Source organism: Pantherophis guttatus, chromosome 4, assembly GCF_059756535.1.
Source record: "Pantherophis guttatus breed Tessera chromosome 4, ASM5975653v1, whole genome shotgun sequence".
In the NCBI taxonomy this organism is placed as follows: Eukaryota; Metazoa; Chordata; class Lepidosauria; order Squamata; family Colubridae; genus Pantherophis; species Pantherophis guttatus.
Window position 1 is genome coordinate 79,029,649 of NC_142066.1, and position 23,967 is coordinate 79,053,615.

General features: G+C 40.5%; 1 protein-coding gene across 8 annotated transcripts in view; it reads right to left on the reverse strand.

The window, feature by feature from the left end:
* Nucleotides 1–23,967, reverse strand: part of NME8 (NME/NM23 family member 8) — a 318,092-nt gene that overhangs the window by 52,075 nt on the left and 242,050 nt on the right. For 3 of the 8 annotated variants that reach the window (XM_060686126.2, XM_087892437.1, XM_034412317.3), the window contains 4 exons: nt 13,490–13,582; nt 11,707–11,811; nt 9,800–10,050; nt 2,760–2,938 (listed from right to left, as the gene is read on the reverse strand). In XM_060686126.2, coding sequence (XP_060542109.1) covers nt 2,760–2,938; nt 9,800–10,050; nt 11,707–11,811; nt 13,490–13,582 — 628 coding nt within the window. The remainder of the gene's footprint in view (nt 1–2,759; nt 2,939–9,799; nt 10,051–11,706; nt 11,812–13,489; nt 13,583–23,967) is intronic. The other 5 variants (XM_087892436.1, XM_087892435.1, XM_087892434.1 and 2 more) reach the window with 4 other exon arrangements.

The following is a 23,967-nucleotide window of genomic DNA, read 5'->3' on the forward strand; positions in this document are numbered from 1 at the left end:
ACACATTTTCATTTACACTCATGCAAGAAAAAAAAGAGAAAAAGAGAGAGAATAAGTCTGTATGTTTCAAACTTATTTAGTTTAAGTGTACATTTCTTTAGATCTTTTTGTTTAAAAATGCTCTGTTTTTTGGATTACATCCATCCAGACCAAAATGGTTTCATTCCAAATAGGCAAATCAATAAGAACACAAGAACAATAATCAATATCCTGGAATACTATGAGCAAAAATCGGATGAAAAAATGGCCTTACTCTTCCTTGACGCACAGAAGGCATTTGACAACCTTAATTGGGGATTCTTAACATTACAATTAGAAAAAATGGGAACCGGCGATAAATTTTTAAATATGATCAAAACAATATACTCCGACCAAACCACAAAAATATGGATAAACGGAGAGACAACAGACCAATTTAAAATATCCAAGGGAGTGAGACAAGGATGTCTCCTCTCTCCTATATTATATATATTAGCATTGGAACCACTGTTGAATGAAATTAGGAATGACAATGAAATAAAAGGATTAAGAACAAAAAACCAGGAGTATAAATTACAAGCATTCGCGGACGACGTAGTATTTATTTTAGAACGACCAAAACAATCAGGATTGAATTTATTAAGGAAGATAGAACAATATGGCGAAGTGGCAGGATTGAAAATTAATAGACAAAAAACAAAACTACTAACTAAAAATTTGACAAAAATCCAGGAGAAAGAATTGGAAGAGACGTTAGAAATACAAACAACAACAAAAATAAAATACCTAGGAATTTGGCTCACCAATAAGGTATCATCCTTTAAAGAAGACAATTATAATAAATTGGCCAAACAAATTCAAAAGGACTTAGAGGCATGGAGTAAATTGAGACTATCACTATTAGGCAAAATTGCTTCAATCAAAATGACAATTTTACCGAAATTATTATACCTATTTAGAACAATACTGATAAATCCAGGAAAATCATATTTCAAAGACCTTGATAAAATGACATTAAACTATATATGGCAAGGAAAAAGAGCCAGGATTAAACTGAAACACCTGCAGGACACTAGAGAAAGGGGTGGCCTGGGACTACCAGATTGGCAAACTTACTACACTGCAACAGCTTTAACTTGGATTAAAGATTGGATGACACTCGAAGATAAACGAACGTTAGCATTAGAAGGATTTGATCTGTCGAAAGGCTGGCACACATTTTTATGGGAGGAAAAACCCAGGCAACATGAACACTTCAGGAGACATTATATCAGAGGAGCATTGGCAAAAATTTGGACCGAAATAAGGAGAAAACACTACGACAAAATCCCAAGATGGCTATCAACCATGGAGGCCAAAATTTATCCGAACACAATGGATATAGACAAGATGAAAACCTACGACGAATTGTTGAACACAGGGGGAGAAATGAAAACAAGAGAGGAATTGAGACAGCAGGGCACGGACATTGACTGGTGGCCGTATTTACAGATAAAATCAAGATATAAAATTGACACGAAAAAATTTGGAATCCAAAAAGAAAGAAATGAATTAGATAAAATTATAATGCAATCAGACGATAAATTAATAACTAAAATATATAATTATCTATTAAAATACAAATTGGAAGAAGAAGTGGTGAAGGAAAATATGATTATTTGGGCTAAAAATTTTGGATATAATATTAACCTAGAAAATTGGGAGAAAATGTGGAAAGTAAATACTAAGCTGACAATGTCCGTGCCGTACAAAGAAAATACATTCAAGATGTTTTATAGGTGGCATCTCCCCCCTGCACGTCTGGCAAGGATGTTCCCCAATACTAATCAGAACTGTTGGAAGTGTAAAACACAGAAGGGGACCTACTACCACATGTGGTGGTCATGCCCAAAGGTCAAAAAAATTTGGAAAACAATTCAAAATCAGCTGGAAGAAATCACCACCCAAAAAGTGCCCCTCAGACCGGAAACATACCTATTAGGAATACTAACAAAGGACTATAAAAAAGAGACACAATACTTGATAATACACATCCTGACCGCAGCTAGAATCCCTTTCGCACAAATGTGGAAACTGGAGGATACGCCATCAGAGGAAAAAATAATACAAAAAACAATGGAATGTGCGGAAATGGACAAACTTACCAAAGAAATACAGGGAAAAGAAGATTCAGATTATTACTTAATTTGGCAAAAATGGTACAACTGGTTAGATAAAAAGAACACGAAATAAGGAAATACCACCCAATGATACAAAAATAAGGGAATAAAATGAAATATCGTTGTATAAACATTGATACATGATGAAGGATAAATATACACAGATATATAGATATATAATTACCGAAGTAGTTCTATTTTCAAAGTTCAAGCTGTATGACTTGATTTTACTGTATAGTTAGTTTATGTAGTTTGTTTAAATGTCTACGTCTGTATATGTATGTTTGTTTATTAAATTAAAAAAATGCTGTTTTTTTATTTTTTATATGCAAAAAGATGGGTTAAAACTGTAATGTATACATTTAAAAATAGTGTCAGTCTAACAAAGAAATATGCCAGGACTTTGAATCAAAATAGAAAATTTTGATTCAAAATACTAGAAAAGGTAACTTTTCAGATACATCAAACATCTGTCTAAAGTATTGTCAGCTCTTAGCCAATCTCATAAAACACCACCATTTCTGCCTTTCTTTCACTTTCTTTTTATCAAACCCTAGTAAAAATAGCAAAGTGCCATATATTTCAGTTGTGTGCAAAGTGCCTATAATAATTGCCACCAACCTCTTCTTTCTTTTAAAAGGGAAGGTCTGATCAATGCCAGTGTTCGCTCAACATTTTTTTCATTCCTTTGCTTGGAAAAATCAGAAAAAAAGAAGGCAAGTTGCCTGCTTGTTTCTTCAACACGATCCTGAATATCACAGTGATGTAACAGGTCTTGATTTTGCAACATCTCTTTCAAACTAACAAAAAGGAAAATAATGTAAAAATGTATTTAATATTAACACAGGACTTACTTTATCATCAACATCTTCAAAATTAAATACTCTGATCCTGAAGAAAAATAACAAATATTGCATATCAATATATCAAAGGCAAAAAAGAGATGCAAAAGTGGTGTCGGTATTATACTGAACAAGGTAAATGTCAGGTGTGCCTCTGTTCAAAACCCAAGAAAGAAAACTCACAACTCCATGTTTGTAGAGAAGAGGTATTTTTACTGGATTTGAAATGATAGCAACGAAAGAAAAGCAAGATCTGAGCCAAAAAGCTCAGTTACATATTAAAAGTTTCCCCTAGGGACCCAGGCTGAATGTCCAATCCCCATCCCATATGGTGTAATGTGGGGCACATGTTCAGGTGTTTTCATCCATCTGGTATTCTAGGATGGTTAACCTTGACTGGGTATAAACAACTCCATTCAGCTGTGTAGTAGATCAGGAGAGCATTCCTCCTGTTTTGTTCACACAGACCGTCTTCACTTCAGCTCACTTCCCCACCCAAATGCCAGTCTTTCAGGGTGAAATTCAGCAAGTTCTGACAGGTTCTGGAGAACTGGTAGCGGATATTTTGAGTAGTTTGGAGAACCAGCAAATACTACCTCTGGCTGGCCCCAGAGTGGGGTGGGAATGGAGATTTTGCAATATCCTTCCCTTAGGAGTGGGGAGGGAATGAGGATTTTGCAGTATCCTTCCCCTGGAGTGGGGTGGGAATGGAGATTTTGCAGTATCCTTCCCCTGGGGAGGGATGGGAATGGAGATTTTGCCATGCCCACCAAGCCACACCACACCACGCCTACCAAGCCACACCCACAGAACTGGTAGTAAAAAAAATTGAAATCTCCCAGTGCAATCCCATTATTTACTATCGGCTCCCCATTACTATAGCAGCCGATAGCAAGTGAGCATCAAAGAGGCTGACATTTGGCCCTCCTGCAGTAGAGGTGTTAGCCCTGGAGAAAAACACAAGACAAAATAGACAAGATAGAAACAAATGAAACAACTCAAAATACAAGAGCATTTACATGAATAACATTAAGGCTTGTCACGGTATTTAAAGCAAAACAGTTGTAAGAGTTTTGGGGCTCTGACATCTCGAGCATTCACCCATTCAGATTGAGAGGGAGGAAAATGTTTCTAGGCAACCAAATACTGTACTTTCCCCCTATGTTTCCTGGAATCCAGGACCTCTATGACCTTGAAATGCTGCTCCCTTCAATGAGGATGGGAATAGGAGGGGCAGATTGTCTGGTCGAAGAGAAAGACATGTTCAGGTTTCAGCAAACTAACATGAAACACAGAGTGGATCCTTCTAAGGTTTTTTGGTAGGTCTAACTGTACCATGACCAGGGTTACAATCCTTACAATCGGGAAAGGACCTACATACTTAGGTCCCAGTTTCTTCGACTTCTTGGTAGTCTATAAGTACTTAGTGGACAAGAAAACCCTACTCCCAACTTGGTAGTCCTTCAGCATAGATCTTTTCTTGTCAGCCTGTTTCTTATGGGCTTGATGAGCCTCGTCTAATACATTACGGGTGACGGACCAGATAAACTGAAGCTGCTCAATCCATTCCACTAGGGAGGAGTTTGGGGCTTCTCCTGCGGCAGCTCTGTGGCAGCTCTGGAATAGGTACAAAGTCCTGACCAGAAGCCACTTTGAATGGGGTGAAGCTGGTGCTACTATGGATGGAATTATTATAAGCAACCTCTGCAAAAGGCAGTAAGTCGGCCCAGTTATCTTGCTGATAATTTATGTAACAGCTGAGGTATTGTTCTAGGACCAAGTTAGCATGTTCACAAGCCCCGTTAGTTTGAAAGTGGTGGAAGAAGCTTAGGCCTTGGGTGGAGCCTAACAACTTCAGGAACTGCTTCCAGAAGTGGGGGGTAAATTGTACCACCGTATCCAAAATGATGCATCCAAGAACCCCATGTAACCTATACGCATGTTGAATGAACAGTTTAGCTAGCGTTTTTGCAGACGGAATCTTGGAGCAGGGTACAAAATGGAAAACAAGTCCATGACCACCCAAATGACTGTATTTCCTCCACTCTCAGGTAGTTCAATTATGAAATCCATCCATGGTATTTCCTTCCATGGAGCACTAGGGCTAGCGACATTCTGGAGAAGTCCAACTGGCCTTCCAGGGGGCCTCTTTGTGGAAGCACATACAGGACAACTAGCGACGTAAGCTTCTATGTTCTTTTTCAAAGAGGCCACCAGAACTGCTGTTTAACTAAGTGTAAAGTTTTCATGAACCCAAAGTGTTCAGCGATTTTCGAATTGTGGGCCTGTTGTAATACAGTCCCCCTAAGACTGGCAGGGACATATTGTTTTGCATTCACTCATTCTAGGCCATCACGAATGGTGCAATCATTTGAGTGGGACAAGAACCAATCATCAGTTTTCAGTGCCCCCTTTAGCTGCTCGCTTAAATTGGTTGGAAGTTCAAGATCCATCTTTCCCTGGGCTCTGGTGACCACCAGGGCAGCCAGTTGCTTGGAGAGGATAACCGGGTATATCACTTCTGGCCGAGTGCTATTATACTGGGGTAATCTAGGTAAAATGTCTGCCATAAAGTTTTTTCCCCCAGTGAGGTAGTGCAAGGAAAAATTAAAACGGTTAAAGTGTTGCACCCAACAGACTTGCTTGGGTGACAATTTCCAGGGTGTTTTTAAGGCCTCTAGGTTTTTATGATCCGTCCACACCTCAAAAGGGTGTTTTGCCCCTTCGAGGAAATACCTCCAGGTTAGCAAGGCCCATTGGACAGCAAATGCTTTCTTCTCCCATATTGCCCATCTCCTTTCGGTTTCAGTTAATTTCCGGGAGGTGTAGGCACAGGATTGTAAAGTTCCAGTAGCATTGGATTGTAGTAATTCTGCCCACACAGGTATGTCACTGGCATCGGCCTGGACTATGAAGAGAGCCTCCATGTCAGGATGTTTAAGGATGTGTTCTGCTGCAAACAACCTTGTCCGCTCAAGGGGATGGCTAGGCCTTGGTTTAGCTTCTCCATTTTTCTTTAGGAGATTAGTAATGGGTAATGCGATTTTTGCAAAGGCGGGGATGAATTGTCGATAAAAGTTCACAAAACCTAGAAAGCTTTGCAGCTGCTTTCTGGTGCGTGGGGGCGCCCACTCCATTACCACCTGAACCTTCTCCCTGTCCATTTCTATCCCCTCATGCGATATGTGGTAACACAAATAGTCAATTTTAGTCTGGTGAAATTCAGCAGCCCTGAGTTTTTTCAGGACTGATTGCACTAACTTTACATGGTCTTCCATGGTTTCAGTGTAAATAAGAATATCATCTAAGAACCCCCTTGTAAAGGTGTTCATGCAGCATCTCATTTATCAGTTGCATAAACATAGCTGGGGCTCCTTGTAATCCAAATAGGAGCACCTTAAACTGGAAACAACCCAAAGGGCAATTGTATACGGTTTTCCACTCATCTCCTTCTTTAATTCGGACTCTGTAGTAAGCTTCTCTCAAGTCTATCTTGGTGAAAACCTTTAGATAGATGAGTAAAATGTCCTTCATTAGGGATAGTGGATAAATATTTTATACACATGGCATTGAGACCTTTATAATCAATGCAAAGACAAAAAGAGCTATCTTTTTTTTGTGTGTGTGTGTGGAACATCATCGGAGCAGCCACTTGTGGCCCAGCTGATTGGATGAAGCCCCATTTTAGGTTTTTATCAATAAAGATTCGCAGTTCATCCAGTTCTCACGGGGTCATCGAGTAGATCTTTGGCTTAATGTCAGGCATGCCTCCATTCAAAACCCAAGAAAGAAAACCTCCATGTTTGTAAAGAAGAGGTACTTTTACTGAGTTTGAAATGATAGCAATGAAAGAAAAGCAAGATCTGAGCCAAAAGGCTCAAAAGTTACATATTAAAAGTTTCCCTAAATCCCTCCCCGCAGGTACCCAGGCTGAATGACCAATCCCCATTCCATATGGTGTCATTTGGGGCACATCTTCAGATGTTTTCGTCCATCTGGTATTCTGGGATGGTTTACCTTGACTGGGTATAAACAACTCCATTCAGCTGTGCAGTAGATCATGAGAGCATCTCTCCCGTTTTGTTCACACAGGCTGTCTTCACTCCAGCTCACTTCCCCACCCAACTGCCAATCTTCCCCCCTTCCCATTACTATGGCAGCCGATAGCAAGCAAGCATCAAAGAGGCTACTTCCTCAGGTCCTTTGGTAACAACACAAAAATGATTTGCCATTGCTTTTTTCTGAGGTGTTTCTTCAGCTTCCCAATTTAGCCTTTTGGCCTGGCATTCCCAGATAGTTCCCATTCAGATACATAACATAACATTCAGATACATTACATAACAATGTAATAACTGATTTATATTGTGAGATTAACCAAGGTTGCTATTTGCTGTAACAAAATATGAGAATAGCAAGCATTTAAAAAAATCTTCCTCTGAAAATTCTCTCAACATTCTGATGAATTGACTGTTTTAGAAGTGGTCCAAATGAATTAGTAAACTGCCATTCTGGTCCCGCATCCCAGCAAGGGATCTTGTTTTTATCTCGGAACAGTGGCACGATGACTTCGGTGGGGGAGTACCAGTTATCCATCCCCTGTCATGGACCGATCATCATCTCCTGTGGCTAGGCTTCCAGAATGCCAACACCCCCCCCCACCCACTGGGATGCGGGACCGAGCATCTGGTTCCGCCCCAGGCGCCTGATGGACCCGGAGAGGTTCCAGACAGAGCTTGGGACAATACCTCTCTCCCTCTCCCATGCCCCAGTAAAGGCTCTGGTGGATGCCTGGGAAAAGGCGGCCTCCGGGGCACTCGACCGTGTTGTGCCTTTGCTGCCTCTGACTCAACGCAGATCCTGGTTGGCTCCTTGGTTCACGGAGGAGCTCTGGGAGATGAAGCGCCGTAGGAGAGGCCTAGAGAGCAGTTGGAGAGCCAGCGGTTCCGAATCCGACCATTCCCAGTTGAGATCGTTCACACGATCCTATCTGGTGGTGATGGAAGCGGCGAAGCAGGCATACTTCTCTGCCCTCATCGCATCCTCAGATAATCACCCAGCCACCCTGTTCAGGGTGTCCCGCTCCCTCTTAAATTGAAGGGCAGGGGATGATCCTTTGCAGGGACACGCCAAGGAGTTTAGTCAGCATCTGCTGGATAAGATCGCTCGGATTCAGGACGGTCTGGACTCTGACTGGGCAGGGTCTGACGGTGAGGAGACAGCTGGTCCTGGGATCTGGGAAGAGTTCGATCCTGTCACCCCTGAAGAAAAGTACAGGATCATGGGAAGGTTGAGTGCCACCATATATGTACTGGACCCGTGTCCCTCCTGGCTAACTTATGCGGCCTGTGAGGTGACATGGGATTGGATCCAGGCAGTAATAATGGCATCCTTGGATGAGGGGATCTTCCCTGCCACCCTGAAAGAGGTGGTGGTGAGACCCCTCCTCAAGAAACCTGCCTTGGATCCAACCATATTGGATAACTTTCGTCCGGTCTCCAACCTTCGCTTTGTAGCGAAGGTTGTTGAGAGTGTGGTGGCACAGCAGCTCCCATTGGCCCTGGAGGATACAGACTACCTGGATCAGTACCAATCGGGTTTCAGGCTGGGGTACAGCATGGAGACGGAATTGGTCGCACTGGTGGATGATCTTTGGAGGGCTCAGGACAGGGGTTATTCCTTTGTTCTGGTCCTCTTGGATCTTTCGGTGGTGTTTGATACCATCGACCATGGTATCTTGCTGCGACGGCTCGAGGGGTTGGGAGTGGGAGGCACCATATTACGGTGGTTCTCCTCCTATCTCTTGGGCCGTACGCAAGCGGTGTTGGCAGGGGGGCAGAGGTCGGCTATGAGGCCCTTCACCTGTGGGTTGCCCCAGGGGTCAGTTCTCTCACCTCTCCTGTTCAACATCTATATGATGCTGCTTGGGAAGATCATCCGTGGTTTTGGGGTGCGGTATCATCAGTATGCTGATGATACCCAGCTTTTTATATCCACCCCAAACCAGCCCAGTGATGCCCTCGACATGATGTCCCGTTGCCTGGAAGTGGTACGGACCTGGATGGGGAGGAACAGGCTTTGACTCAACCCTGTCAAGACCGAGTGGCTGTGGGTACCGGCATCTTGTTCCGATCGAGATATTCCATTGTTGACCATCGGGGGTGAGGTGTTACCCCCTGTGGATAGGGCCCGCAACTTCGGTGTCCTCCTGGATTCACGGTTGTCTCTGGAAGACCATGTGACGACTGTGACCAGGGGGGCATTTGCCCAGGTTTGCCTTGTGCGACAGTTGCGCCCTTACTTGGATCAAGACGTCCTACGCATCATTACTCATGCACTGGTCACCTCCTGTCTTGACTACTGCAATGCTCTCTACCTAGGGCTGCCCTTGAAAACCACTCGAAGGCTTCAGCTGGTGCAGAATGCGGCCGTGCAGGTTGTGATGGGAGCGTCCCAACACTCCCATGTTACACCCCTCCTGCGTGGCTTGCATTGGTTACTGGTTGCCCTACGAGTGAGGTTCAAAGTGCTGGTTATAAAGCTATAAAGCCCTTCATGGCCTAGATATTCCATTGCTTAGAGCAGATTGGGGAACAAGATATTCAAGGTTATAAATTCCATTAATTTCAGAAAAAATTATCTTCAGTGAACAAATGGTTGGATCTAATAACTTAACGGGATTTACATTAGACTAATGTAATGCATTTGGTTCAAATGAATCTGTTTTAAGACTGAATCCATCCTGATACTAATTGTGAATTATGAACTTGCAAAATAAATATTTTTCTCATATATACATACATATAAGCATACATGACATACCCAATTACTGGTGTCACAGAGTGTTTCCTCCATGCCTCAGATAAAAATTCTCCCCTTTCTTTCATTTCTTCTTCTTTTTCTTCTTCTTCTTCCTTTCCCCCCTCCTTCTCCTCTTCTTCATCCTCATCTTCTTCTTCCACTGCTTCCAATTCATGTAAAAAAGGCATATTTTGGCCATGCTTTCTTTCAGATATTATCAGAATATAGGAGGGTGCAGACAGCATATATGAAACAAAGTCTTCAAAATCAGGCTGGAGAAAAAAAATGTTTTGTGTTAAATATCAAGAAAGATGCTGACCTCACTGCATTCATCCTGATATTAATGAGATATAAAATATCACTATATTTATTATCAATTATCTAACAACCTGTTAATGAAAACTATAATAAAATATGAGATTTTAGTTAGGCAGGAAATGTTATGCGTGGGAATTTGTGTTCTATATGCTTTTCTTTTTATGATACCTTAAAATTTTATTCCTAGCAGATGATGCTTTTGAAATTTTGCTTCCTTGGTCTTCCAACATATTGATGCCAGCTTGGTTCCTAAACCTCATTCTATACTGTTTATTTATTTCTCACATTTTTATACCTCCCACCTCACTAAGTGACCAGGACAGTTTATAAAATAATAATAAAAAATGGTATAAAGCATTAAAAAAAAAACCAAAGATAAAACAGAATTAAGAACAAAGTTAAAATTAAAATATTACAAATTTTAAAAAAGCATGGGCAGTAATTCTCACATCAGCATCTGTCCCCAGAGTCACATATCACTCTTCAACCCCTATGGCAATTTGGCAGAGTCAGGTCTTAATACTCTTTTGGAAGCCCACTCTGAGGGTAAGATATCCTAGAAGGCAGGGGAACAGCAGAGAAAGCTCTCTTCCTGGATTCCAAGCAGGGCTTCTTGATCCAGAAAAGGACATAACTAGTGTACAACACAAAGTTGAGTGAAGACCTTCCTAGCCATTTCTGCCACCTGCTCTTCAAGCAGGAGTAGTGAAACTAGGAGGACCCGCAGATTATATACCAGGTACATCTAGAACAGTGCAAACTCATCCAGGGCCAAAGATGGGAAATTCTCATATTCAGAGGAGCCTTCTACATACAGGCACTCCACTCCATTCAGTTGTAGCCTGTTGTTCCCCACCCAGATCTCCACAGCTTCACATAGATGTTAGAAAGGTGCTGGACCTTTCATTTCCTATCAATACCAAGAGTCCCAGAGAAAGGACGTGAACTAGCACAAGCCTGTGTCTCCCACTCTCAACTCCAAAATTAACCTAAAGAAAGCCATGACTAATGATATCAAAAACTGCCAAGGAGTCAAAAAGAGCCCGATGAATGCACTACCTCCATCCTATTCCTGCCTCCCAATCATCAAGAAGTGTGACTAGTGCTATTTCCATCTTGTATCTGGGCCTGAAACCTGAATAGCAGGGGTTAAGATAATTTGTTTCACTCATGATGTTCTGAAGCTGCAGCATTACCTTCTCAACCATTTTTCTAAAAAGGGAAGCTGGATAAAAGTTAGCAGGAATAATAGGGTTCAGTGATGGCTTCTTGAAAAAGGGATATAATGTATTTATCATCCCAAGGATCCTGACAACTTCCTTACATCCAACAGGATCAAACTGTTCCCAGTTAATGGGTAAGATTCAGTGTGGGTTGCCCCTGGTTCACAGGGGTTCTATAGAACCGGTAGTAAAACTGGGGGGAGGCTCTGCCCACCGACCCTGACGTCATCAGAATGCTTCTGCACATGTGCAGAAGAGCACACGTGCGAGCTTTGCACGGGCAAGCTTTGTGTGTGTGGACGCGATCCCGTTGCAAACCGGTAATAAAGGTAAGTAGAACCCACCGCTAGTAAGATTGTTCTCCAAGCATCCCTAGCAAATCCATACCTCACTTGGTCTCCAACTGAGAATGAATCTCAGCAATTTTGTCAGCCAGATGCTTTGTAAATTCCTCAATACAGCCCTAAAGTTAAACCTCAGAATCCCCTTTACCTGAAAGGGATCAGAAAACCAGGGTCATCAGGCAGCACTTTGTGGATTAAGTAAGAATGGTTTGATGTTTTTATTAGTATTTGTTCTCAATTTTAATGTAAACATTAACTGTAATGTTCAGTAAAATTATTGTAAGATGGATAAACTATCTCATTAGGTAGAACAGTGGTGCTTATATCCATTGTTTGTTACATTGGTTTAACATGCTTAAAAAAACAAAGACCTAATTTCTCATCTCCCAGATCCAGGAAAATAAAAATCCAGGTCTTATTCATTTATTATTGCCTCATCTCCAGCCATTCTTAAACTTTTTCCAGATGTTAAATGCAACCCTTCCCCATCAAAGCTTGTCTAGTACTGTCATGTCCTACTCTTTGGCAAGCCATATGGAAATGCTTTGTAAAATGAAGGCTTCTCTACCTTGCTTTGCCCCAAACAGAATACAATTGTCATGTCAAACTAGCATGCCTACCTAATAGCTCCTCTGAATAGGAATGACTGACATTGAAAAACCAGAATTGTTTATTTATTACATTAATTCTCCATCATTTATTAAGAAGGTCAAGATTTCTCTCTTATTTTTTCCCAACAATTTTGTAAGAGAGGTTGAATTGCAAGAGTCCATTTTCGTTCCAATCTACCCTTTCTTCAGAGCCTTCTTTGATCATAACTGTTAAAAATAAATCATGCCAGACAGCATATTGTAACTAAATGCCATATTGCAGGCATACTCTTATTTTCAGCTCTATTTTAATCATTAAAGCAAAATAAGCATAAGCTTAGAGCACCAAGGGAAGGGAAGCACCAAAGACTCCCCCACCACTATCATGCTCTTAATTCGTTCACTGCCACACTTGTCTTTAGTCATTTTTTTATTATCCTTATCTGCTGTGTTCAACTTTAATCTACATTATTAAAAACATATTGTCTTTGGCATGGTTTGTGACTAAATTTTAAAGGTTTGGTTTGAAGGTGTTGTCAAATATTACATTTATTTCGGTCTCAAGCATGGGATTTTCACTTTTGTTGAGGGTGCAACATTATTGGGCTAGGCTTAAGACACCCATTTGCCTTAATCCATACCTGCTTAATTTGTTTTTTAGTTCCTGATTGGGGTGTGGAAGTGCCAAGAATACCTGCAGGCACCAACTGTCTCTATCCAAATCACTTTCAATTGACGCTATTGCTTTTGGAGCTACTGAGTTGGGAAATCTGAAAAGCATCTAGTGAGACTTTCAAACCAAAGAACCAAAACATCTTTATTCTTGCTATTCTAGCTCTATTCTAGCTCTGGCATTGAAGCCATTCCTCCTAGTGACTTACAATATTTTTAACATCACCCAGCCATTGTTGAAATGATAGAAATCTTGTCTCATTACTGTTATAGCAGAATAATGATTGTTCATGATTCTAGAAGAAGACCCTTTAAGTCTTTGGGAAGGTAGCTTTGGGAAGGCTTGGGAAGGTAGTCTTGAGAGAAATTCTTTCATATAGTGTTAACTTCTGGGTTACTTAAAAGGCATGATATGGTTGAACTTTCACAACTATGGTAACATGCAATTTATATCATAACTAATTTTCAGTAATTACAATGAATAATATTTTCCTCTATATTAAAAGTCTTTTATATCTTAACAATAACTGTGCCCTCACCTCCCCACCTTCTTGAAATTATTACCTCTTCTGATTTGCTTTCATAAAAATTCTTAACTTGCTCATCAGTTAAAATCTTCTTGTCTTCTGCAAGAATGACAGAGCCTGCTTCAATAATCTTCAGTTGTAGAAAAATGCAAGTATATTTAAAAAGGGGGAAATGGGTTATTTGTTTCAGTTTTCAAAGTTTTTTTTAAATTAACCAATTATTTAGTTTAAGAATATGTTAACTAAATGTAAATAAATGTACATCTTACCAAAGCCTTAAAAGAGTCTTTTTCTAAAGAAATGTATCCCTTAATAAGCCAAGGATACCAATTATCTTAGAATTAAAAATGCTGTTGATACTTCTTTGCTTTTCTTCTACTGTACTCTGCATCAAACAGTTAGGTGGCTCAGTGGCTAAGACACTGAGTTTGTCGATCAGAAGGGTCAGCAGTTCGGAGGTTTGAATCCCTAATATAGGTCTCCTGTGTGAGCAGGGGGTTGGACTAGATGACCTCCAAGGTCCCTTCCAACTCTGTTACTGTTACCTGTTACCTTGGCAATTCAATCTTTTCCCCATGGTTAGAAATCCTGAGGGAAACTATTAGCTAATAGGATAGTGCCAAGAAGTTATCAGTTCCCACTTTTAATTATCTATTTATACATTCATTGGATTTTGCACAAACAATGCTGCTCCTAAAATGTTTAATAGAGAGGTAGGACTACAGGAATATAAATTAATACTTGGTGGGAACTAGACATATAAGGTCAGTGTTTGAAGGTGTTTTAAAAAGGTTAAATTGTTATAATCTTTGCCACTCTTTGAAATGGAGACTGGAACAAAAGTTTCCATTGCTAGAGTTGGTAATGATTTTATTAGAATGTTTGACAAGGTGTTGCATTCTGAGAACTGGCAAAATACAGTTCAAAGCCAAAGTCAACAGAGTTCTGGGGGAGTTCTGAATAGCAATTGGGTTATAGAGCAAGGGGTAAATTTGATAATCTATTGCTTAGAGTGCAACTATTTTTTGTTTTGTGTTATCTTTCCAGTGCTCTAGGTTCAGAAGAACTTGTTCCATATCATGACTAACATGCATGTAGAGGGAACTATAAAGGGAAGACTTTAAACCTTTGATTTGAATTAAATAGCCAATGGATTCTTTTTATTAAGCCACTCCATTGATAGGGAGAATTTTACAAAATAAATATCAGGCGGGAGGGAAATTTAGATTCCCCACTTCCTTGGTATATTGCCAGTTTGAAAGTTAAGCATACGCTCCACAAAAGGACAAAGGCAAACTGCTTTTATACTATTGCCAAAAAACCCACATCTAGTTGGGGGGCATAAGCCATTCCAAATAAAGCTGCCTTTTGCAATTCATTGCTGATTGATTTTGATTTTGTCAATGCTGATGATATTCAAATAGTGCTCCAATGTTTTTGGATTGTACCCAAGATACCTATTACTATTGGTACTATGTTTGCTTTCTTTTAACCCACTTGTACTATTTTTAGTTGCAGATCTTTGTATTCTGTTATCTTCTCCAATTCTTTGCCTGCTCTCCTTCTGTCTCCAGGTACAGCCATATCCACTATCTGGATGTTTCTTTCTTATTGGCAATTGTTAAGCCTGAAATGTGTCTGCCTGTTTGAATTTTTAAGTCCCAGAGCACTTTATTTTTTATTATTTTGCCTATGCTGTGGTCCTTTCAGTTTTTCCTTGTGGGAAAATGGCATTTGAACCTGACCAACTCAAAGCTGACTCAGCCTTCCATCCTTCCAAGGTTAGTAAAATAAGGACCCAGATTGTTGGGGGCAATATGCTGACTTTGTAAACCACTTAGAGCAGGGATATCAAACTCAAGGCCTGCAGGCCAGATCCAGTCCACAGGTGCTTATATTTGGCTGTGGGACTGCTCTGGAAACAGTGAAGGACCGGCCTGCAGTGCCTCTGCCAGCAAAAATGGAACTCAGGAGGGCTGTGCGCAGCCTCCGGAGCTCTGTTTTTGGCTGTGATGGCCTCTGGCAGCCCTTTCCCACCGAAAATGGAGCTCAAGAAGGCTGTGCGCAGCCCTCCTGAGCTCCATTTTTGCTGGTAGAGGGCTGCTGGAGGCCATCGTGGCTGAAAGTGGAGCCAAGGATGGCACGTGGACCGCTTGGGCTCCATTTTTGCTGGCAGAGTGCTAGCAAAACAAACTACTAGCAAAAGTGGCATTTGATCACAAGGCAAGGAGGCATCAAGAAATGTTTCCCCTTTTGCATTTGACAATTCAAGAAAGGTCAGAAAAGGAGAAATGGAAAGAGGAAAGACAAAGAAAAAGATGGGAAGATAGGAAGAGTGCAAGGAAGGAAAAAGAAGGAAAGAGGGGAAAGAAGAAGAAAGGAGAAAGAAGAGGGAAAGAAAAAGAAGGGGGAAGGAAGGAAGGAAGGAAGGAAGGAAGGAAGGAAGGAAGGAAGGAAGGAAGGAAGGAAGATTATAATGAGTAGGAGGGTCTGAGGGAACTCCTGCCTAGCGCTTGGCCACCAGAGCCCTGCTGCCCTTTCGCCATCCCCTTGTCTGCTCCTCCAGATCTCTCCTTGTAGTCTCCACCCAATCACTGAGGATGCTTTGGTTACAAAGCCAGGTCTCCTTGTGTGGAGAGGGAGTGGGCCTCCCTCTGACCCACACACTTTGCCCTTCTACACACACCATGAGCAACCTGGCCAAGAAGAGCAAGAACAGCAGTGAGGAGGTAAGTGCAGCCTGGCACCCCTTCGGGGAGCGGGGCTAGGCTGAGTTGAGTTGTGGGGTCCTGGTGCCCTGAGAGCTCTAGTGCTGGGCTGGGTACTTGTCCTCCACTGCCTAGGGCTCTGGACAGCCTGCGCCACCATCCGGGGGTCCTCCACATGGCCTGAGAGGGACTGCAAGGCTTCTCTGGAGGATAAGGTTTTGGTGCTCTTCCTGGTCTCACCTTCCTCCGCTGGACACAATGGATCCCTCCAGCCCTGCCTGGGCCACTACAGGTGCCCCTGACATGAATGATATTGAGCTTGCCACACCCACCCTGGAAAGCCCACCCGGCCCCTTGAAGTCAAACACATCCCTGATGTGGCCCTCAATGAAATCAAGTTTGACACCCCTGACTGTTGTAAAGCACTATGAAGCAGTATATTAACAGATTAAACAGATTAACAGAGTTGGAAGGGACCTTGTAGGTCATCTAGTCCAACCTTTTGCCCAAGCAGGAGACCCTACACCATTTCTGACAAATGGCAGTCCAATCTCTTCTTGAAAGCCTCCAGTGATGAAGCTCCCACAACTTCTGAAGGCAAGCTATTCCATTGGTTGATTGTTCTCACTGTCAAAAAATTTCTCCTTATTTCTAGGTTGAATCTCTTCTTGATCAGTTTCCATCCATTATTCCTTGTCTGGCCATCAGGTGCCTTGGAAAATAGCTTGACCCCTTCCTCTCTATGGCAGCCTCTCAAATATTGGAAGACGGCTATCATGTCTCCCATGGTCCTTCTGTTCACTAGACTAGTCATGCCCCGTTCCTGTAACTGTTCTTCATATGTTTTAGTCTCCAGTCCCCTAATCATCCTGGTTGCTCTTCGCTGCACTTTTTCTAGTCTCAACATCTTTTTTATAGTGTGGTGACCAAAACTGGATGCAGTATTCTAGGTGTGGCCTTACTAAGGCTTTATAGAGTGATATTAGTACCTCACTTGATCTTGATTGTATCCCTCTATTAATGCAGTTTAGGATTGCATTGGCTTTTCTGGCTGCTGCTGCACACTGCTGGCTCATGTTTATCTGGTTATCCACTAAGATTCAAAGATCCCTCTCACGGTTACTGCTATTAAGCCTGGTTTCACCCAGTCTATATGTGTACTTTTGGTTTTTCTTGCCTAAGTGTAAGACTTTACTTTTTTTTTGGGGAAATTTTTTTTATTTTTAAACAAAACTTAAAACATAAAACAATTATCATCCATTACAATCACAGAAAGTGTATTGATTGGTTACAAATCTTTTGTGCTTAATCTTCTATCCAATATTCTCTTATTTAACAGTTTATTACATTATTATTCTCTTTACCAATTATTTAACAGTAAATTGTCCTCTATAAGGGGGAAAAAAAACCCTTTATATGTTTTATTATCTTATCCGTTTCATATTTCATATTTCATTTCCATTCTTTCTTGTCTAACCATTGATAAAATAAATCCCATATCAAATAATATTGTTTATCTTCTTGTTCCCTAATTTCAAATGTCAATTTACTCATTTCAGCACACTCCAAAATGTTCTTGATAATGTCGTCATCCATGGGTATCTTCTCACCTTTCCAGTTTCTAGCAAATACAATTCTAGCCGCCGTTAAAACATTCACAATTAAATATCTCATTTCTCTATTGTATATTTCTGGTAAAATCCCCAATAAAAATATATCTGGTTTAAAGTCAATATGTTTCTTTGTCATTTTTTCCAACCATTTGTGGATTTTAGTCCAATATCTTTTAGCTTCTGCACATGTCCACCACATATGGTAATATGAGCCCGGAGTCTGACACTTCCAACATTTCTCCGATTTATTCTTGTACATTCTGGCTATTCTCGCCAGGAGTAAATGCCACCTGTAAAACATCTTATACAGATTTTCCTTATATGCTGTTGACATTGTCATTTTATAGTTCTGCAACCATAATTTTTCCCATTTCTCTAAGTCAATCCCATGACCCACATTTTTCCCCCATGCAATCATTGTTTCTTTAACTTGTTCTTCTGCCAAATTTACTTCTAATAAATGACTGTACAATTTTTTAATTACATGGTCATCAGAACCTGTTAAGATTTTATCTAAGTTTGTCAAGTTACTATAAAAACCCTCCTTTTTAGAATCTTCATCATATCTAGACTGTATTTGCATATATGAAAACTAATCCATTTCAAACTCTTGTTCTTCTAGTTCTTGCTTCAACTTAAATTCACCCCTTTCATTTAATAATTCACCATATCTAACAATTTGTTCCTTCCTAAATGTTATTGCGTGTGAGACTGCTTCAATAGGTGATAACCAGACTGGAATTTTTAAATAGTAACATTGTTTGATTTTCTCCCAGTTTAATAACAAAGACTCTCGTATCATATGTCTTCTGAAATAAGTATTTTTGTACTTTTATACCACATAAAAGCGTGCCAACCCAACAATAAATCATGTCCTTCTAAAGTCAACATATTCCTTAGCGTTATCCATTCTTTAATCCACATCAAATTACAAGCTTGATAATATAATTCCCAATCTGGCAAATCAAAACCTCCTCTTGATCTGACATCTTGCATCAATTTTAGTTTTATCCTTGCCTTTTTGCCCTGCCATATATATTTTAACACCATTTTATTTAAATCTTCAAAATATGTTTTCCCCAACTTAATTGGAATTGTCTGAAATAAGTATAAAAGTCTGGGCAGTATATTCATTTTAATAGTTGATATTCTCCCTATCAATGATAGCTGCAAATTCTCCCATTTTGTTAGATCTGTCGCTATCTGTTGTTTAAGCTTATCATAATTATTCTCCTTAAGAGTACCACATCTTGCTGTCAAATGTATTCCCAAATATTTAACTTTATTCGTGACCTGCATCCTTGATACTTCCGCCAATTCTTCTTTCTGTTTTTTTAACATATTTTTGTCAACATCTTCGTTTTGTCTTTATTTATTTTCAAACCAGCCACTTTCCCAAAATCTCCTATTTTGTCTATCAATTTGTTTACAGATTGAAGTGGTTCTTCCAAGATAAACATCAGGTCATCAGCAAATGCTTGCAATTTATATTCTTGATTTTGAATTTTCATTTCTTTTATTCCTTTTTCTTCTCCGATATTTCTGTTTAGTACTTCTAATGTTAACACAAACAACAATGGTGACAATGGGCAACCTTGTCTCGTTCCTTTTTGTATTTCAATAAATTCTGTCAGCTCTTCATTCATCATTATTTTTGCTGTTTGTTTATAATATATAGCTTCTATAGCTTGGACAAATTTCTCTCCAAAGTCCATCTGTTTCAATTGTAGTATCATAAATCGCCAGTTCACATTGTCAAAGGCTTTCTGTGCATCTAAAAACATCAAAGCCATTTGCTTTTCTGGGTGTACATCATAATATTCCAATGTATCCAAAATTATCCTCAAATTGTCTCTAATCTATCTTTTTGGCAGAAATCCATTTTGATCCGGGTGTATAAAATTATTTAAATATCTTTTAAGTCTTTCTGCTAGAATTGTAGCAAAGATTTTATAGTCTGAGTTTAGCAAGGATATTGGCCTATAGTTTTTGACTTGTTGTAGGTCGGTATCTTCTTTTGGAATAACTGTAATATATGCTTCTAACCATGAGTTGGGTATTTCCTTCTGTAGCATTACTTCATTCATAATTTCTAGTAATGGGAGGCTCAGTGATTCCTGCAAAGTCTTATAATATTCCGCCAGTAATCCATCTGGACCTGGTGCTTTCCCACTTTTTTGTTTTTTAATTGCTTCTGTCAACTCCATCATTGTTATATTCCCTTCTAACATCATCTCAACATCTTTTGGAATCTGAGGTAAATTTGCCTTATGTAAATATTGTTTAATATTTTCCTCTTCTATCTTTTCTTTTCCATATAGCTTTTTATAATAGTCTTGTACAATGTTCTTCTTCTCCTCATTTCCAAATCTAATTTGTCCTTGATCATCTATTAACTGTGTTATTTTCCTTGAGTTCCTTTCTTTTTTCAATTTATATGCTAGCCATCTGCCCGGTTTATTAGCATCTTCAAAATATTTCTGTTTAGCGTTCCTGATTTTTTGTGCTAGCTCTTCTTTCTCTAATAATCCCATTTTATGTTTAATCGTGTCCATTTTCATTTTAATGTCTTTTTTTTTTGTGGGAACTTCTGCAGTTCTTTTTCTAATGTCTTATAGTCATCCTCTAGAATTTTATATGCTTGCCTTTTCTTAATATTTCTTTTACTTGTATAGTCAATAATCAGGCCTCTGGCATAAGCTTTCATGGTATCCCATCGGTTCTGCAGTGATGTATCCTCTTTTCTATTTTCTTTGGGAAAAAAAGCTAATTCTTTCTCTATGTTCTGTAGGAAATCCTTTTCTTTTAATATTGTAGTGTTTAAAGTCCATCTAGACCTTCTCCTTTGTCCTTTCTAGCTCATCATCATTGGATTATGGTCTGCCCAAGTATTAGCCTCTATGGCTATTTCTTCTATGTTCAAGGTCAAGTCCATTATCAACCATATCATATCTATTCTGGACCATGATAAATGTCTATTGGAATAAAAAGTATATTGTCTATTTTTTGCATTTCTTTCTCTCCATATATCTTTTAAATTTATTTCCTCTATCATCTTAAAAAAAGATTTTGTTGTCTTTTGTGTATTATAGTCCATTTTCTCATCTACTATTCCATTGAAGTCTCCCATCATACAGATATTGTCATAGTCCAGCTCTATTAATTTCAAATGTAATTTTCTGTAAAAGTTTTCTTGATTGTCACTAGGAGCATATATCGCTGTTAGTAATATTTTCCTGTTATTGTCTGTCATTTCCACCATCAAAATTCGTCCTTCTCCATTTTCATAAATTTTTTCCGCTAATATTGTATCTTTGATATACAAAACCACTCCTCTTTTCTTACATTGTGGCAGTGAAGCAAATAATTTCCCTAGTTTAGGCTGTACCAAAAGTAATTCATGTTGCTTTTTAATATGCACTTCTTGTAAACAGATTATATCCATTTTCAATTTCTCCAGTTTGTGAAATATTTTTCTTCTTTTAGTTGCTATATTAAGTCCATTTATATTTATTGTAATTAACTTTACTTTTCTGTACATTGAATTTTATTTTGTTAGATAAGGCCCAGTGTTCGTCAAGATCCATTTGGATCTTGAGCCTATCTTCTAGGGTGTTAGCTATTCCTGCCAGCTTAGTATCATCTGCAAATTTGGTAAGTTCCCCTTCTATTCCCTCATCTAAGTCGTTTATGAAGATATTGAAGAGTACTGGGCCAAAGACAGAATCTTGTGGTACCCCACTACTTACTTCCCTCCATGTAGACATAGACCCATTAAGGACTACTTGTTGAGTATGGTTTGTCAGCCAGTTGCGAATCCATCTGGTGGTAATGCTATCTATCCTACTTTTTTCTAGCTTACCAAGAAGTAGGTTGTGGTCTACTTTGTTGAATGCCTTGCTGAAATCTAAGTATATTAAGTCCACAGTATTTCACTGGTCTACTAATTTAGTCACTATGTTGAAGAATGAAATAAGATAGGTTTGGCATTGGGTTTTTAACAAACCTATGCTGACTGCTAGTTATTACTTTACTCATTTCTAGATGTTGGCAGATCTGTTTTTTTTATTATCTTTTCCTGGGTATTGATGTTAGGCCGATTGGTCTGTAGTTTCCTGGTCTGGTTTTTTTTTCTTTTTGGAAGATGGAAACCACATCAGCTCTTTTCCAGTCCTCTGGTTTTTCCCTGATGCTCCAGGATTCTTGAAAGATGTGGTACAGTGATTTTGAGATGACATCTGCAAGCTCCTTTAGAATTCTGGGATGTAGCCCGTCAGGTCCCAGTGATTTGTATTCGTCAAGATCAGACAGGTGTTCTCTGACTTATTTTTTTGCTTATTTTAACTTGTATTTCTAGTCTGTTTTTTACAATTATGTTTTTGGTAGGTTAGGCTATAGTTGCTTTTTGCATGAAGACCGATGCAAAGAATGAGTTAAGCAGCTCTGCTTTCTCTCTGCTGCCTGTTACTTCCTTGTCATCTTCTCTCTTTAGTGGACCGACTGTTTCCTTGATTTTTTTCTTGTTATTTATATGTTAGAAGAAACTTTTTTTATTATCTTTGACTTTTGTTGTAAGTCTTTGTTCAATTTGACCCTTTGCTTTCCTGAATTCGTCTGTGCATGTTCTGGCTATCTGTTGATATTCTGCCTTAGTTATGTGTACCTGTTCTGTTGTGGCCCGTCAGTGGTCTGTGCAATTAGGAGCTGATTCCGACAGCGAGGAGGCTGGTGTGGTACTGTGTCAGCAGTCTGTGCTGTTGCACTCAAGTCGGACAATGAGGAGGCTGGAGAAGATGTGATGCCAGAGGCAGGGATTCAGCCAGGGCCTTCAGAACCTCCAGAAGCTCCCATAAGTGAAGAGGAAGAAGAGGAGGAGCCTCTTCTCGATGCACGAGTGCGCAGAGCTGTGAAAAGGCAGGAGTGGCTCCTCAGGAAGAGTGTCAGCTTTGGAAGCCATATTAGGCCGGAAGCTCCAATGCTGCCACCTTCTCATGTGTGGGAAAGTAGGAGAGGGAGTCAGTAGACAAAATAGCATTTTTCCTGTCAGTCAAGGTCAGGGCGATCCCGCATCTGGAGAAGGAGTGGTCAGGGGGCTGGATTGGGATGGAACGCATGTTGATTGGAGCATGTGACCGACTGGGTGGAAAAGGGGATGGTTTTGGGAGCTTTGACTTACTGAAGGAAAACCCGGACTTTTCAGGTTTGGGTTTTCCCAGATGTGCCAGTTTGCCTATGTTAGTAAAGAGGACTTTGCAAAATGCTTGCTTCTGCGTCTTTACTTGGAGTGGGGTTTTTTCTGGAATGCTGACATTAACCCAAATCTCACTAAAACCTAACAGCACCTAAAGAGGCTGTCAGGGGTACTGAACCCCAGCATCTAACTGCAAAGACTCAGTGAAGATGGAGGAGAAAGGAGAAATCGGAGGGAGGCCTGCCAGGGCCCCAGATGCTCAAGGAATTGCCAATCCCTTGCTTGCTCTTTCTGAAGAGATGGGATGACTCATAGAGGTGCAGAGGAGGCCCTTTGACTTGGGGCTTGGGCCGAGGCATCAGATTCCTGAAGAGTTGCCAGGCCGACCCAGTTCCAGGAGGGGAAATGAAGTCACCCCATGAGCCAGACTGGAGGATGGGGACGGCTGTGGAATCCAGGGACTCCCAGGGCTGGGACCAGCTGCACCCGACGCAGAGCCAGTCCTTAACAGGGCTCCCTGAGAGTTTTGAGCGGATGGAAGTGGGGAGCTTTGCCCCCCCTTCCCAACCTCTGGAGGTGAGCTGGATACTAGCAAAGCCAACATTCGCCCTCCCTGATCCAGGACATGGAGGGGGGATTAGTAGGATGCAGACCCCCCCTTTACCCACCCAGAGGCTAAACAACAGGATTAGTAGAGCATTCCAATCCTGCAGCAGTGGGGCATCAGGCTCAGCCGGCATACGGAATGCAAAAACCCCCTTTCGGGGCCCCTCACCAGCCTGTTTTCACACAGAATATACAGCCCGGATGGGGTTTCTGTCCCGGCCAGGGATGGATCCGGTGCCAGTGGTATCCCGCGCCGTCTGTTCCAAGCTTCCAGGGATCTCCCTGGCCCCCCTCCTATGGCCAAACGATCCTGGCATCACAGGGGGGACTAATCCAGCAGTCAGTTAGAGTGTCCCACCCTCCTCCAATGCAGCAAACAGCTCAGCATCCAGGCCCC